General features: G+C 31.8%; 1 protein-coding gene across 1 annotated transcript; it reads right to left on the bottom strand.

The window, feature by feature from the left end:
* Positions 1–1,773: 1,773 nt before the first annotated feature.
* LOC128168037 (collagen alpha-1(XIV) chain-like) lies at positions 1,774–8,781 on the bottom strand. The gene is made up of 3 exons (XM_052834107.1): positions 8,689–8,781; positions 2,151–2,706; positions 1,774–1,906 (listed from the first exon to the last, which is right to left on the bottom strand). The coding sequence occupies exons 2-3, from the start codon at positions 2,627–2,629 to the stop codon at positions 1,867–1,869; spliced, it is 519 nt and encodes a 172-aa protein (XP_052690067.1). The 5' UTR covers positions 2,630–2,706; positions 8,689–8,781; the 3' UTR covers positions 1,774–1,866.
* Between the last annotated feature and the right edge of the window lie 8,836 nt (positions 8,782–17,617).

Raw genomic sequence — 17,617 nt, 5'->3', positions numbered from 1 at the left:
CTTGTTTTCATCTATTTTAAAGAAAAGATGAATTTACTATCCCATTCGTTTGAGCAAATTATATACCGACTTTTGGTTTTCTTTATGTAAGTCGCATGCGTTTAAAAGGTATTGATGAATGTACAGCACAAAAACAAAAACTTTTGCACAAAAAACAAATTAGTTGTAAAGAAGCTTTGCTAAACGTTTTTTTTTACTGAAAATTGTATTCCTTTATGAAAATTGTTAAAATCATATGAAGGAAGCGTTAACCAAAAAAGACTATTGCTTCAAAGACAAAGCACAAAGAAGACAAGCCATAAAGAATATTTTCGTTCCTGACAATTTTTTATGAAGAAAAAATGATGTTATCTTGGAACATATCCCTTTCATCAATTTCAATTGCATTTCTTTTACATGTATGTATATTTTTATTACAAATCGTCCAAATGTGTAGCAATGCATCGCTATCCTTGGACAGACTATATCGAATATGATTCCCTCTATTATATGGCTATAACTTATTGTTAATCATAGCTCTATAGAGATAGCCAGACTGAATAATCAAGAAAAATGTTTCAATCCGTTTTGGCTACCCATGGTTAGTTACGGTTCATTTTAAAGAGGTAAATATCACAAAATCAATATTTGCAAACAATTTATACAGTGTCTGGGCAGCATGCGCGGATTTTCGGGGTGGGGGATTTCTAGATCAGTACATGCGACGTATTCATGGATATCCATTTTTAGACGTTTTTGATGTGCAACAGAGCCTTATAAGTTGAATGAAAATTGTTGCTTGTATATACACCCATATGAATGCGAGTAGCGTTACCTGAAACACATTTTATGTCGTCAAACTAAATAAATAAATATAACGTACAATTTTGCTTAGCTTCTTGTAGCAGAGATAATGAGATAATCAAATTAGTGACAATATAATTTATTGAATTATAGAATAATTGAACACATCATAGAATATCTTAATTTCAAGTCAACCCCCCCCCCCCCCCCATCACATTGATGAAATTCGCCGCCCATTATCAAATACTTTCCGACGCCCCTGTCACTTGTCATGCTTCCCATAAAAAAGGGAGGGCAAACTCTTTTAAAATTCAATTTTCTATTTAACTTTTCAAAAAAAATGTTGCCTGCTTTTCCTTTCCTTTCCGACCATAATAGTTAAGGGATAAACGAACATCAAAACCAAAAGGATCATTTCTTTGCCTTACAAAAATCTGACAGACTTTGTTTTCTTTTAATCTGTTTGACTTATCCATTTCCATTTTCAAACGCAAGGGGGCTTTAATTTGAACCTACATGAATCATAACTTAGAAATTTTAATTAACATGTTTTTTGGGGGGTGGAATGGGGTTGGGGGTTGAGGGTTCTTAAGAGTGTTTTTAAAACAATCTTAATATCGTTGTTCCCATTGTCTCCCAATTCCAATGGCTCTGAAGAAAAAAAACAACAGAAATGCAACGCGATTTTGCAATATCAATGTCCGAATACTAAACATTAATTAGCTACTTACTAGATTTATAAATATCTCAAATCGCATTGATCAATTTAATTTATTAATTCATTTGGAAATATTGTGAAATATGTACCAAATTTAGATGCATTGGTAGTAGACAACCTTATCCGGGACACATCTGGGATTATTGAGAAATAAAAACGATTTTATGATGCTCTGTCTTAAGTCTAAAGTAGATCAATAAGTAGATAATGATACTAGTACTTACAATATCATCCGCTAATGATTGTTAACACATACAGTTAATTAAAAATGAATTAAAATGAAATATTTTTTATCTTGCTTATTTGTAGTTTATTCTTATCAGAAATGTGATGTGTGTACAAAACCCAAAAGTTTAAGGCGCATCTCAATTCTCTGTTGTATCAGCTTTCTCCAGAAAGTTCATTCTACAGTTAAGAAGCAAAGTGAAAATTTAACTACGCATATGAATATTCTTTTAATTGGTTTGCCTAAATATGATCGAATTTCTGCATTCTCAATTTAAATTTCTGAGTTTCGTATGAACCCTAATATATATCAGATTTTTTAAAATGTTTAAAAAAGTCATCTACGAAAATGTAGAGATATCAAAACAATTAAAGAAAGGAATTTCAAACCCGTTAATTAGTAATGCACATTATTTTTTTTTACCTTAGTAAGACTTTTTCATCTAGATCCTCTAGTTCATCAAATGTTCTCACTGCAAAAGCGTTAGTGCTTGCTGGTTTGCTGACCATTTCATTTATCTCACTTTGGTCTTTGAGACCGATCCCAATAGCAAAGATATGAATACCACTTGCTTTTGCATACTCAGCTTCGGGGATTGTCCTCCTGGAATTGATGTTGGAAACACCGTCTGTTATAAGGATGCAAGTGTTTGGAACTCCGTGTCTATCTCCATTATCTTCACTAAAGATCTCTTCACGCATTGCTCGAAGGCCATCAGCTGTATTTGTACTTCCATACTTCCAAGACATTGAATTCACAGCATCAAACACGTCAGCTTTGGTGTTGTAAGAATTTAACATGAATTCTACATTGGCTTTTGTGCTGTATGACACAATGCCTACTCGAACATCTCCATTGTCAATGTCAGCTCCATCAAGGAGCCTTTTCACGAAACCTTTCATTTTTTCGTAATTATCAAGACTTAAGCTTTCAGAAGCATCCAAAACAAATGATATGTCCACCTTTGCAGGCCAGTGGTCTATAAACAAAGGCAGATTTAAATTCAAAAGTATTTGATTACAAAGAACTAAATATGGTACTAGTCAAATCTGGCCCCTATAATTCGCTATTTATAAAATTGTTTCAGGTACATTAATTTGTTGTGTTATTTTTTAGTAGAGTTGACATAAAATAGGTTCTTCACCTATTTATTTGATTTATATGCACTCACTGCCATTATCTGTTATCAGAAGTTATGCTATTTGTATAACTCTTTATATCGTAAAAATTTTATAGTCTGTCCCAAGTTATTGCTAATTAATAAATATCAAAAATTGATATTTTTCTTTTCTTTTTTCCAATGAGAAATATAGAGCGACTCTTTGAACAAGAACGAACTTTTTGTCACTTATAAGTACCGAAGAGATACATCTTTGATGAAAATATTCTGTTTGTTCAAGCAATTGCTCAATGTTTTTTAAAAGAGAAACTGCTTGAAAACAATCCAGTTTTGGCCATAAATGCAATAATGGCGGGGAAAGGTAACCTTTATGATGTCATATTTTTAAATTATGAGCACGTAATCAAAATGAGAATATGAAAAAACTTTAAATATATATCTTTACAAATAAAACAAAGAATTACAGTAAAATGACGATGTTCATTTGAGGGGGCCATTTAAGGCTCAAACCATATGTAGTCCTTTAAAACACTAAGTCATTAAATAACTAGAAATGTGATCCCGTTGCAAGCAACGAGCATATCTTCCATCAAATTTTCAACATTAAATTGTCGATTAATGCCCTATTTATATCTCTTTGTCACAGCCAGTCCTTTTTAAAAGTCAATTTAAGTCTAATATCTACAAAACAATATACACATTTTATTTTCTAAAACGCCAATCACTTCAAAAACGTCAAGAATAACATATTTTCTAGAATAATGCATAACAAAAGGTAAATCATTTATTAGATATCTAGAAAAGACTTTAAGTCCCCTCATCTATGGGGCTGGCTTATTTATCTTTATATTGTTTAAATGCCTCAGTATCCCTGCTGTTGGTCCCTATAGGTCCATGGTGCTGATTCCTATATTTTGATATCGTTCAAAAAGGTCTTGTATTTGAAAAAAAAATGTTTTACAAATAATAACAAAATATGTCTTTGTCTTGAAATGAATGAGACAAGTAGTTTAAGATGGCCTGTCATGTGTAGCTACCTAAAGGGAGTTGCTATGATAGTTTTGAAGATGGTATTGTTGTTCAGAATTAAACCCTAACAACTTTTTTCAAATGTAATGCTGGTGGCCATTTAAGATGTTTATTGCGTAACATACCAATATTAATGGTTAAATTGTTGTTAAACTTCACTTTTTCCTCGATAATGTTAAACAAAATCTTTATCGTTTTCTGAGATATTTAGAAAAACACTTTTAACCTCTTGATATCGTTTTAAAAAGTCTTGGTATTTGCAATATTTTTGGTTCTGTAAGTTATAACGTAATGTTTCTTTGTCTTGAGATACTAGTAAATGAGAATTGGTCTGATAGTCTTTCAGTTTTAGGGACAAGCCACGTAAGCCCCTAATATTACTTATTAGGTTTGTTACTGACTTATTACAGAAATTTGTGGGGTCGGTAATTTCCATAGAAGGCGAGGCGGACCCCACACATTTCTCTAAACAGTCAGTAACAAACCTAATAAGTGTTTTGTTTTGTCAAGGACCTAAAATTTGATATGGAAAAAAAAATATATAAAACAATTAAATTCATATCTTAATTCTCTCATTCTCTACCTTCCTCGTCAGTCGTCTGTGCAAACCTTGATGGCATTGTAGAATCATAATATAACGTCACGGGCAAAGGGTGGGGGGTCAAGTGCTCTAAATATTTTAGGGCTTAAAAATTAAATATATGGTTGAACGTTTGTGTAAAAAATCAGCCCAAATAACGTTACGTCCGCCATGTTGCCGTGTAAATTTTCTACGCTTGCCGTGTAAAGAAATTTATAAGGCAATCACGTGACGTGATTCATCCAATGACGTCGATACATTCTAGTCCGAGGCAAAACAATAGACCCCTTCACGATAACTGCGGTACTGCTCTCTTGCAGGGCAAAATGATATACTTTTCCGAAATTTCAGTAGGTGGATAATTAAATGACGTAAATAAAACAATTGACGTTAAGTCATATTTCACCAAACCATGTCATTTTGCCCTGCAAAAGAGCAGTACCGCAGTTACCGTGAAGGGGTTAATATTTATTTATTCAAAACATTGTCCATGCATGGTTTGCGCGACTACAGAATTTTAAGTTAAAAAAAAGGTCATAAATTATCTGAAAAATCATGGAATCGGAATTTAAAATACACATTGTTCCAACTATATGCCAAATATTCACCCTGCAATGAAGTCCATAATAGTCATATCATATAACAACTCGCACACAGTTATGGCTGTCAAAAATTTAGACAAAAGATTCAGGGAATCAGTACAATACGATATCAAAATAATCTGCTATCCTTTTAAATACTCAAAGCATCATTTGCCAATTCAAGCTATTCCTATTTTAATAATTACTACTGACATAATTATGACATTATTTACAACGCTGTCATATTTTTTAAAAGCCTACAGTGATATAAATATAACAAGCGAGAGGCCGATCTCGCTGCATAGCTTACTATGACGTCATCTGCCTCTTGATGACGCTCAATATTAACAGAGATTTAGTCTCGTTCAACCAGATGCTCGGCTGTCTCCGTAAATCTCCAACTAGCAGAAAGGGGGTTCTCTTGCTTGTCGGATATTAACAGAGACAGCCGAGCGTCTAGTTAAACGAGACTAACAGAGATTATACTATCAATATCAGTTTTTAAAAAAAAAACAATGAAAATTAGTGGTTATAGATCAAGGGAATGATATGGAAATTAATCGCAAAATATTGTTTTGGTATTCTGTATTTGAAATTCCCTTTGGTACACTATCTTTACATTACCTATTTTTGTTGATACTGTTGAGTCGTGCGATATCATATTCTCGCATTATCACCGGTGTGAGATCGGTTTGTCCGGTGTGAGACAGCAATGTGAGATTTTTCTGTCTTATACTGTGTATTACTATGCCGTTTTAAAACGTAAACAAACGTTTCTGTTGTAGGGAAATGCAATATGATGGATTGAGGTTATCCATTAAGTAATTGTTTTGCTAAATTAATTACAATTTATCCTATTTTTAATTTTAAAAAAACCCAAAACCTGTCGTATGCTGTTATTTTGACTTGCACTATTTGAAGCACGTGGAGGGATAAACCGAAAGTAATCTTTTGAACGTCATAACAGAAATTGTCAAACATCATTTTTAAGGTAATATAATGCGAGAAAAATAATCATTTATTGTATACTCGTGTGGGATAGTGAAATTTCTACTCCGGGACAAAGATTCACAGTCTAAGACTCGGCACAGCCTCGTCCTTTACTTTGAATCTTGTCCCGTTGTGGAATTTTACTATCCCACACTCGTAATAATGAATGATTCTATTATTCCGCGGACGCGCTTTCGCGTCGGTATTGGAAAAGGATGAATATCACGTGATGAACTTTCAACCAATGAAAAAGACGAAAATTATTGTCTTATTTAATATTTAGAAATAGAGAGGTAGACTTTAAAGATGTTCATAATCTAAGACGTCATAATGGAGAAAGGACGTCATGAAGATTGTTATGTTTTGGTAAATTAATGTTTTGAAGCAAAATATGGGCGTTTTTCGATGGTTTTTCAACTGGGAAACATCAAGCGCATGCTTGCTTAAGTACCATTTTTAATTATGATGTGTATTATTATATGAACAAAAATATATATAAAATCGTACTTGAGCAGACCTGTACTCTTTACTTTCAAAGAAATGAAGAAAAAATGGCAATATTTTCATTTGTTTGCAAATTTGCGGGAATTACTTCATTTTGGTGACCAGATATTTGAAAATGATGACATATCAAGTCTGATGTGAGTGACATCCTCTATACAAAGGTATATAAAGACTTTGATACGATACTCTTTACAAATATGTTCAAATGGGGGGGGGGGGGGGGTGATGCAGATATTTGACCATATTAAATACAGTCCTTTCCACTTTTTGAAACCTCCCTATCTAAAACTAATTCAAGATAAGTCAGTTGTTTTCTTGGAAGAGATGTATTTTTCACTATTTATAATGAGTAATCAATATCTTTTCAGATATATTTTTTTCAGATTTTTAAATCTTCAAAATAAGTCTGTAGTTGCGCAGTTCTACAGCTGTTCTTAGTGATTTTTAAAAAAAGCATTATCCTGTTCTTGTGTGCACACTTTTCAAATAAATAACACGTTGAACTTCATACGGTATTTATTGCTTTTATATCTTTTTGCAACGTTTTTGATCAGTTTCGGGCAGAATAAAGCCAGTTCAAGAAATGTTTACATTCTTATCCTCAAATGTACAAGATTGCCGCACAGCCCCCTTACATATTGTAACTATGGTTTACAAATGTAAAGTATAGATGAACGTCGTTAACTGAATTTATCTGTCCGTTTCCGTAAACTATAGTTTACAACCGTTAAACCTAGTGAAACCATGATTTGCTCATTTTTGTGAATTTGGCCGGTAAGACTGGCATGAAAGCCAATTGCAATAGCTTAAAATTGTGGCTCAGTAGAAGAAATAGTACGTAATGGCACCTAAAGCACTTTCCATTCAATATTTCCGCCAAAACAAAGATATTTTGACGATTTTCTATCTGATACTACCCTACTTGTTAAAATTCGAACTAGCAATGCTTTACACTTTATTTAAGGGTACAGAAAAATATTTTTGAACAAGTCATGCAATGCCAGCATCCGATTGAAATGATGAAAATGATTGAATTGAAAATATGTTTAGAGAGATAAATAAAGATGGTATTGTCGATTTAGCGGTAAAGATAGACAGATCGATAGACAGATGATTGGACGGTTAAAATTCTAATTCCTAAATCTCTTTTTGTTTCTTATCGACATTAATTTTTCGTTTATTTAAGATAATAACGTTCATGAAATTGAGCGATACTCCAATACCAGGCAACCCCTAGTCTCTTTCGTATCAGATTTACCAGAGGAAGATTTCCGACCTATGAATGAAAATCTGACAATTATACAACCAACCAACTACAAATAGACACAAAGTTACGAGTAGTTACAAAGAAGTGAGAATTTAAATAAACGTAGTTTCGAGTAAATTAACAAAAATACTTATTCATTTCTGTGTATCTTTTATCTCTTTCTCTTAATTACTTTTATGAATATTTTAAAATATTGAGAATACCATCTATTAGAAATAATTATTGATCTAATCATATTGAAAGAAAATCATAAAAAGAGCAATAATATTTTTGCGAATTAAATTGTAAGTGCTTCAAGCACAATTCAAAAACCAAACGTAGGACTGTCTGATAAAGTAGAAGAAATGACAGTGTTCAAATATAAACATATTTCATTATAAGCCAATAAAGTTTTACCTTACATTTACCAAAATAAATAAATCAAATGTGCAAATAAACGACTAAACAAAAGAGACAAATATTGTTCTATATTACACAAAATGACGTCCTCTCCCCGTACTAATTCATGAAAATTTACCCTTCTAAAATATTGATATTATCACTTCAGGTATATTTTTACAGTCAATAGTTGATCAATTTTTTTATTAAGATAAAATGGTTTTAATTCAAATGATTGATCCATTTTTTATTTTTAGATTAAATAATTCCAAATTAGAATTGTGACCACACTAAAGAAAAGAATTCCTGTTTAATACCATAAAATTTAAGCATTGGAAGAAAGATGATATTGCATTTTTTGTTTATCCTTGTATTTGAAACCGATCAAAAGATTTTTAATTTTCATTATAAGAACAAGGAACTAGGCTCTTCAAATAAAATCCATTCCTTGTATTAATTGATTTCCTTTTTTTTTTTTTAGATTTATTTAATTAAACAAAACAACAACTTACCTGGTACACTGCTCTTATCTCTTTGAAAACCTTAACGTTGTTTAAATGAAAAAGAAACATACAATGTACATTTTCTCGTACGATGTAAAATATATTTATATCAATTCCATCAAAGAATGTAAGAAGAAATCATTACCTTTTACTCCATTCTGGAGAGCTATCAAACTAAACAGTACCAAGACATGACAGATAATACGTCCAGACATCATGACAATCTATTCAATTCTTACCTCTATTAGATGGTAATTTATAGCAAAGTCTGTAAAAATCTGTTTGCCAACAGCTTGATTAGATAAGCAGTTTAGCAACGATTTTTATGCTTCTTATTTTCAAATTTGAAAAGAAGTTCAGTGTAGAATTGAAAAAACCAGAATTTTATGTCATGATTACGTGAAATTTGAATCTAATAGTGAATAACTTAGCTCATTTGGTAGTGTTTTTATGATTGGTTGCCTATATTTTCTTTCAGTCTGTTGATAAATCGTGATGGCTAAAACTGTGTTTTGTAATAAAGAGTAAGCGGTTGTTTTTGTAGAAATTTAATATACATGTTTATTTGACAAAATACAATACAAGGTTAAGCACACGTTTGAATTACTTTCAATTCATAAACATCTTTAAGATACCACTAGTTAAATTCACAACATTTGTGAATAATATGTCCCCAGAGCGCTCATTGTAAAAGAAGGACACATTGACACATTTAGTATAAAACTCAGAGTACTTTTCATGTACTTGTGTTCTTACAAAATTTAGATGATTAAGAATCAAAATTTGTACATGTATGACAAAATTGTCACATTGTAATTAAAATGAAAAATCTCATGTTTTTCCTTATTGACTGTTAATTGAAAACATTTTCTTCAAAGTCCCCGAGGGTCTTGGGCTGAGCTATAGAGTATAGATGTAGATGTTGTTTGTTTTGCTTATGATTGGTGTCAATCCCGTCATCAAAGAATCACCGGTGTGAGAGTGATGTAAATACTTAATTTGTGTCAATTGTATGTTTGATTTAAAGATGCGCGTTGTGTTAAAGCGTCAGTTTGAGATCCGCCGTGGAGATTCCCGGACGTGGTTTAGATGTACTGGACTTTCCGTCATCAAAGAAATTACTCGGTATTTTAACTCTGGACAGTTCCAAATAACAAAACTAGTGTAACCAGTACGAGTGTTTATTGTAAGAAAGAGAGGAAATATTCACTACTTCTGTTTTTAATTAGGCATTCAACTAAATACAACACTTAAACATCATTTTTGAAATTAAAATTACGCAAAAGTCACGTTCCGACATTAGTATATATTGGGGATTTGAAAATTTAGGTAGGCCTACATATAATATATACATAAATATAAAAGATATTTTTTATAATCTTGTCATTATGGTGTTGATCTTTGCAAAACCAGAAATTGGCTCGCAGCATTTTTTAAAAAAACGGTTTAAACTAATTTTAACGCAAAAATACTGAGTTTTTTTCAAGATCTTTTCATCTCTTTCATGTTAGGTCGGAGCCAAATAAAGCACTCCGGGTTTTGATTATACTTAAAATTGGCATATTCGAGAAATTTTCATAACTTTGACTGCATCAGCTTGTTTTCATTTTAAGGTGACCGACTTAAGTTTTGATTGCCCATTTTTTCCCCGTAGTTTAGTAATATATGATACCTATTTGTAAGAATTGTTTTCGATATCATTTATAAAATTGAACACAGTAAACAAAATGCATATAAAGTATTTAGATTTTTAAAGTGTCATTTTTGAAACGATTTTTCCTATGTTTAGTACGTGAGCGATGCCATTATGCTTTTTTGACGTTGTGGTAAAATAAAGCTTTACAATAAAGCTTTATAGGAGTACATTATTAGAAATAACAGAAATAACATAAAAGAAAATGTAAAAAGTGAGCGCCTCCAAAATCTTACACACATATTTATGTTACCGTTACTATCATTTTTCTCAATTTTTGAATGATTCCATTGTGCCAATCTACATTTGTAAAACTCCAATAGCAAAGTTTGTTGCATTTTGATTCTTTGAAAAGACCCACATTAAAGAACAGATGGTAGATTGTAGTTTATTTTACATAAGGTAGAAAATGATATCATTTATCACATATTACAATTTGTGGAAAAATCGCTATTGTAGTATCTTTACAATCTGTTTCAAAGTGCTAAAAACAATTTCATGTATAGTAAATGTATCCATATTTTGAAATGGCCCAGACCAATTAAAGAAGGCTTGATGATCGCTGCCATCTTCACCTACCTTAGACGAAGATGTCTGTATAAAGATAAAGAAAAGTGATTTAATTATCAGGCTAAAATATTGTAACTTTTCCTTTACTAAATAATAGTTTGTGACCAAAAATGTCATATCTATCGTTTCACAAAAATCTAATGGTTTATTGTTGATCATTCAGTTTGCTTAAAGTTTATTGAGAGGACGATATAAACGGGTAAAAATGTTTGTTTTTTTCACTCGTTTAAGGGCCGTGGTGTACACCATAAACACAATTATTAGCCTCAACTTAAGTTTAGATTGACATCATAGCTCTGAAAATTTTTTAAAATTCACGAACAACGCGAAAGACGAAAGGAATGCTTAACTCGGCACCATGTGAGTTTAAATTTAATACACTTCATTTTAAATGAACTTTCTTGCACAAAATAACATAAAAATATTGTTGATAGCAAATAAACGTTGGTATAAAGGAACGGAAAGATAATAGATTTTCATTGAGGAATTGTTGATATTTTTCTATTCTTGTAAATAAACTCAATATTAAATCCTTATACAAATATTCAAAACAAGCTTGCTATCGCTTTTCAGTACTTTTATTTCATATAACATAAGGGAATAACTATATATGTTATAAACTTGTTTTAAACTTGATTAATATCTTTGAAAGGCACTTTTTAAGCTTCATCTCATAAAGGTTTGAGATTAAAAAGAAATTTAATAAAATCGATCTTGATAGGTTTTTTTTAGAATTTAAGAATGGCAACCCTTTTCATTCAATGTACATGTTTTTGACAAAATTATAACAGAATTATCGAACAAGGAATGAATTTTTAAAAGAAAAAAGGAAAACAAAATATCAAATTAAGTTTAATGGAGGTGTGGTACACGTTCATGTTGTGACGTGCTTACTGTAAAAAAAAAACACATTGAAATTAACAATAACGTTAAGAATTTTTTTTCATCACGATTTACATGAATTGCAGCGTAGCGCAATAGGTATAAGCGTCAGCTGTTGAATTGAGTATTATAAGTTTGATATTTACTTAAAGCTTTTACATTCAGGATGTGTATTAAAAGAACGCATCTTCACAACACCCTGCAAATCTTCATCCTTACATCAAAATCTCTGACCATTTGTTCATTATTTTTATAATTTTCAAAAGAGACACTCTCGTTTAACCTTACAATTCAATAAGTTTGTTTTTTCTAGATTCAACGTGAAGAAATGTTTTATAAGAATATATACACGTTGACCGTATTGTTTCGAACATATTTTATTGAATAACTAAAAAAAATTGGAAACAAGTTCTTGCAACTTATTAGTTCCTCTCCTCAAGGGTAAGAAAGACCAGTTTTAAAGTGGTATGTGACACCTGTCGATATTATTGTGGATAAAAGCTCATTTTAATCAAAATACTTTCACAGGTTTAGTTTTTTAAAATTTTAAAATACGTATTTGACCAAAATGTATGTTATGAAAATGTTTGAGAAGGTAAACATTATAAAAGCCCAACGACAATTAATCTCATGGCTTAAGATTCGTAGTTATATCACCGCAATTGAAGTTTAGGGGATATTTATACTGGAATCACCCTCCTGTCCGTCTATCTGTAGAAACAACTTTGCCCCTTCCCCCTTTTATACACTTTTTTACTACTGCATGGTATTGTGGTTGCATATATCTGCCCCGTTGTATGCAAGTTATTTTTCCATCAAATATGTCGACATGCAAAATAAATATGTTGACATGCAAGATAGTTATGTCAACATGCAACATAACTAAGTTAACTTGCAAGAAAATTGCAATCAAAAGAGAATTATAAAAAAAATATCAAAAAATCTCAAATGTCACCAACTTGTGACATCCAAGATACTGGATGCTACTTATTAATGTCGACTAGCAACTTATTGACGTTGACATGCAACTTATTTATGTCGACATGTACATGTAACTTAGTTATGTTAACATGCAAGATAAATATGTTGACATGCAACTTATATATGTTAACTTACATTTTAGTTATGTTGACATGCAATTTATAACTTGCATGTCAACATATTTATGTCGCATGTGAACATTACTAATTTGCATGTCAACAAATTAAGTTGCATGTCGACATAAATAAGTTGCATGTCAGCATATTTATCTTGCATGTTAACATAAATAAGTTGTATTTCGATATAAATAAGTAGCATCTAGCATCTTGGATGTCACATGTGGGCAATATTTGAGATTTTGGGGGATTTTTTATAATTCTCATTTGATAGCAATTTTCTGGCATGTCAGCGTAGTTATGTTGCATGTTGACATAACTATCTTGCATGTCAACATATTTATCTTGCATGTCGACATATTTGATAGAAAATAAATTGTAAATTGCAACCAAGAGGCAGAGATATGCCACCATAGCATGGAATACTATTAGTCTAAAAATTTGTACAGATTTTGAGCACAATCTAAAGATGTGCCTCTGCAATTTTTATTAAGATCAGACAAGATTCTCATGGTTTTCATTGTCCTTATCCTATATATTGAACACTGATGTTGAAATGTAAGAGAAGCAATCCGTACCAATTTTTAACCGGGTTTTCCAACGGAAAAATCCGGTTATTAAAATGGTGAAAATGGCGGGCGGGCGGCTGCCAAAAGGTACCCTCATTGTACGGATAACTCCTCCTACAGTTCTCAAGAGCGGAAGTTGTTCTTTTGCAGATCAATTGTACATATATCAGAGGTGTGCATATTGATAGGATTTTGATTTCTGATAATTTATCGAAAAAATACCAGCTTTTGAACTTAGTCATTTTTTTGGCAAAATGTTGCATACAGGGAACCCTCATTGTACGGATAACTCCTCTCACAGTTCTCAAGATAGGAAGTTGTTCTTTTGCAGATTAATTGTACATATATCAGAGGTGTGCATATTGCTAGGATTTTGATTTCCAATAATTTTTGGAAAAAATACTATATCTTTTGAACTTATTCATTTTTGGCAAAATGTTGCATATAGGGTACTCCATTTCACTGGATACGGGTTGACATGGATTATGGATACAGTTATACATGTAACAAAAAACCCGGTTTGCTGTCACATTGACAGCTTTTCGCTTGTTTTTATTTAAAACAGTAAACACTCTAAAAGATATTTATTTATACATCCAGATGAAGTTTTTGCCCTTTTTCTTAACCAAATATTAAAATACATTGTAGTATTCTATCAACTCACAATGCAAAATATGCAAAATATTTGTTTGTCGATGATAAATTCTTAGGAGTTAATAAGAACATCAAAAACAAGTGTGACCGAAATTATTTGTCCCAACGTGGCCATAGTCTGAGCGATTGTTTAGACGAGCGTGTGTGGTTTGTGGGTTATACAGTTTCATATTCTGTCAATCGAAAATTTCTATCATTTAAAAGAAATATCATTAAAAGAAATGTTTTAAAAATGATAATTGTTCTACTCTTCTCAACTTGATCTTGCGTTTGTACTTTTGTAAATAGTTCTGTTTTTTTACATCATGTACCATTGTTTGAGAGAAAACAAGGGGGGGGGGGGGGGGTTCATATGTCAACAGACCTAAAAAAAAAAATGTGATTATGAAGTTTTTATGCACATATCGGCCGCTAAATAATGTTTTCCTCACTCACTCATAGAGAGCGATTTCAAAGAAGAATTTTTAAGACCCATCGTAAGCAAAACTTTCGTTTAAAAAAATAATTATTTGACTGCAAATTTTATTTTAATATAATTGATTTAACTTTTTAGTTGATAACCTTGTCTTTGAATATCTGCTAAAACTCCGAAATATTTGGGTGTAAAATGTAGGCGGGAAATTGGCTTTAGCGTTCGCAGCAGTTATTCCATTAGATACTTTACAAAGCATTGGTATTTGGTGCCAAAGGATAGTTTATTTTTTATCGTGGAAATGTACAGCAGATAGTGATCAGATCTGTTATCGTATTTTTTTACTGGATTTTTAAATTTGATAAAATTGGTTTGCATGCAGGGGACACATGGTCTTGGGAATTTATTAGACAATTCAGAATAAATTAAGTACAACTTACATATAACACTAGATAGAATAGCCAGGGATGGTCTAAAAATTTGGAAAAATTGCCCTCTTTTCACATGTTCACGGGTCCAGCACCACGCTGCACTCCCGAGCAACTGCCATAAACTACCATAAGATTTGTAGCTTAATGCCTACCAATGCAAATAATCACCAAATAATGGGGGGAGGTATGGAATCCGGATAGAAAATGTACTTCACTATCGCATCATCGCACCATCGACAAATGCGTCAATAGTACGATGGTGCGATGACGATAAAGCGATGGTGCGAGGACGATGATGCGATATTGATGACAATGATGCGATGGCGCGACAATGCGATGACAATGGTGCGATAGCCCGATGAAGCGATAGCGCGATGACGCGATAGTGCGATAGCGCGATGATATGGTAGCGATAACGCGGTGGTGCGATAGCGATGACGCGATGCTGCGACAGCGATGATGCGATGCTATACCGTGTCATCGTTAGTTATTTTATCTTTATTTTTTTTTTTGGCGCACGGCCTGAGATCTAACTTAAGTTTCGTTGTAACTTACGCCTTTTAGTGAAACGGGCCTGTGGCAACGCACTTTGAAAAAAAAATTTAAGTGCGTTTAATTTTAGACAAAATGAACGCACTTTGAAAATTATTTTCAAAGTGCGTTCAATTAATTTAGGACCAAGTTAACCCACTTTGAATTTTTTTTTCAAAGTACATCAACATTTTTTAGTATCGAGACACTTAACGCACTTTGAAAAAAAAAATATGTATAAATCACAAATTCTGGAATTAAATTCCTAATTTGTTGATAGTATGATGATTTGTTAACACTATGAATCTTATTTACCGTCTTTAAAATCGGGAATATGGGTGGGGGCTAACCAAAGATACAAGTCAATTACCAGAATACTTCCTTTCATTGATTACAGGAAGAAGGTCCCCATACCCCTCTATTTTCCTTCCAAAACATACATGATATTTAGCAACTTAGCTAGGGTTAATGTATAAAATCGGAAAAAGAAATACGCTTTGTTGTAAATTAAGTGAAAACGAGCTGGTCAAACAATAATTTCTCCAATGCTATTTAAACATAGACCCTCTTTTCAAATTCTATTAAAATAAATCCCTTCATTATAAAAAAGGTTACATATACATTGACCGTGAAACATTAAATTATCATAAAATTAAAAATAAGCATTAGAGTGTGAGTTTTTTCCTCCACTGATCCTCTAAAAGATTATATTGTTTTTGATAACCATAACTAACGTATCCTTTTTTCACATCATGTTTGTTTATAAGCACATGCAATTGAAGACAGTTGAAAAATGTTATACGTTATCTCCATTAACTATAGATAAATTAAATAATTTTCGTTTTCGGAACCGCACAATGTACCCAATAATTAGTAATTTTGGTGCATACACAAGAAAAGGAAAATGCAGTTCCTAAGCGGTGCAGTTTATGTCATATTTGGATAATTCAAATCTTCCGAGTTGTTCTTTACGTAAATTGTCAATTTTTTAAAAATTTTATTTATTTATTGTCTCTAAAATTATATATTATTTCGGTTAAACCCTGAACATTTTTTTTTCAAAGTGCGTTATTATCGTCGATATCAACGCACTTTGAATATTTTTTTTTTAAAGACTTGGTCCCAAAATTAACGCACTTTGAATTTTTTTTCAAAGTGCGTTGTAACACGGACCCCAGGATTAGACAACATCCCTGTAGAATCCATTGAAAGCGGACAGAGACACGGTTGCCAATATGCAATTTGACATCTTTGGTAAAATATGGGAGATGGAGAAAGAACCATCATAATGGAAGAAGACATGTTGTAAAATTAAACTAACCAAAAAGGGAAACCTTAGTATTTGGACAATTATAGATAGGTAATGCTCCTATCTGTTCCATGAAAAGTGTTTAGCAGCGTCACTTCACCGACTAGGGGCAGCTGTGGATTCCAAACTTTGAAATAACTAAACAGGGTCCAGACAAAGCGGACCATATATATATATATATATATATATATATATATATATATATATATATATATATATATATATATATATATATATTAATTAGAAAAATCAAGGAAACTAAGTCACCATTTTATGCCTTTCTTATTAGTTCATCTATGTGGCATTTTATATAGCATTTTGATATTTTAGGCAATATCAACAAAATATTGTCTAACACTGGAATGCACAGCTGCATAATACATTAACGACAACTATATAACAGAACCTTCCAAACGCCAAAGGGGTAACACAAAGATGGCTACTTTCACCATTGCTATTTCTCTTCACAGTTGATTGGATCATGAACCTTATATATAGTGTTTATCGTAACCTCAATTCCTTTAAGAATTTAACTTTAAGAATGCATTTTCGTTATATGGATACTTTTGAATTTAAAAAAACAACTTTCTTCCTGCTTGATGGAATACATAACTTGTTTATTTGATGGTTTGCAGCCGGGATGTTTGTTAGCCTATAGTATTTTTCCTTTATTATGCAAAATTCACCTCATCAAATTTGCTTAAGATATTTTTAAAATTCTGTCATTTGGTTAATTCTATGGATATTTTCTTGCATATCTAAGATTGTTGTGATAAAAAGAACACGTGTG

This window comes from Crassostrea angulata, chromosome 10 (assembly GCF_025612915.1).
Source record: "Crassostrea angulata isolate pt1a10 chromosome 10, ASM2561291v2, whole genome shotgun sequence".
NCBI lineage: Eukaryota > Metazoa > Mollusca > Bivalvia > Ostreida > Ostreidae > Magallana > Magallana angulata.
Note: the sequence above shows the minus strand (reverse complement) of the source record. Positions and strands in the feature narration are given on the sequence as shown.

Excerpts from the sequence above, each read along its gene's own strand:
- LOC128168037 (XM_052834107.1), bottom strand. The coding sequence starts at position 2,629 with ATGAAAGGTTTCGTGAAAAGGCTCCTTGATGGAGCTGACATTGACAAT. Across the intron at positions 1,907-2,150 it reads GATGAAAAAGTCTTACTAAG|AATGAACTTTCTGGAGAAAG; the intron begins GTAAAAAAAAAT and ends TCTTAACTGTAG.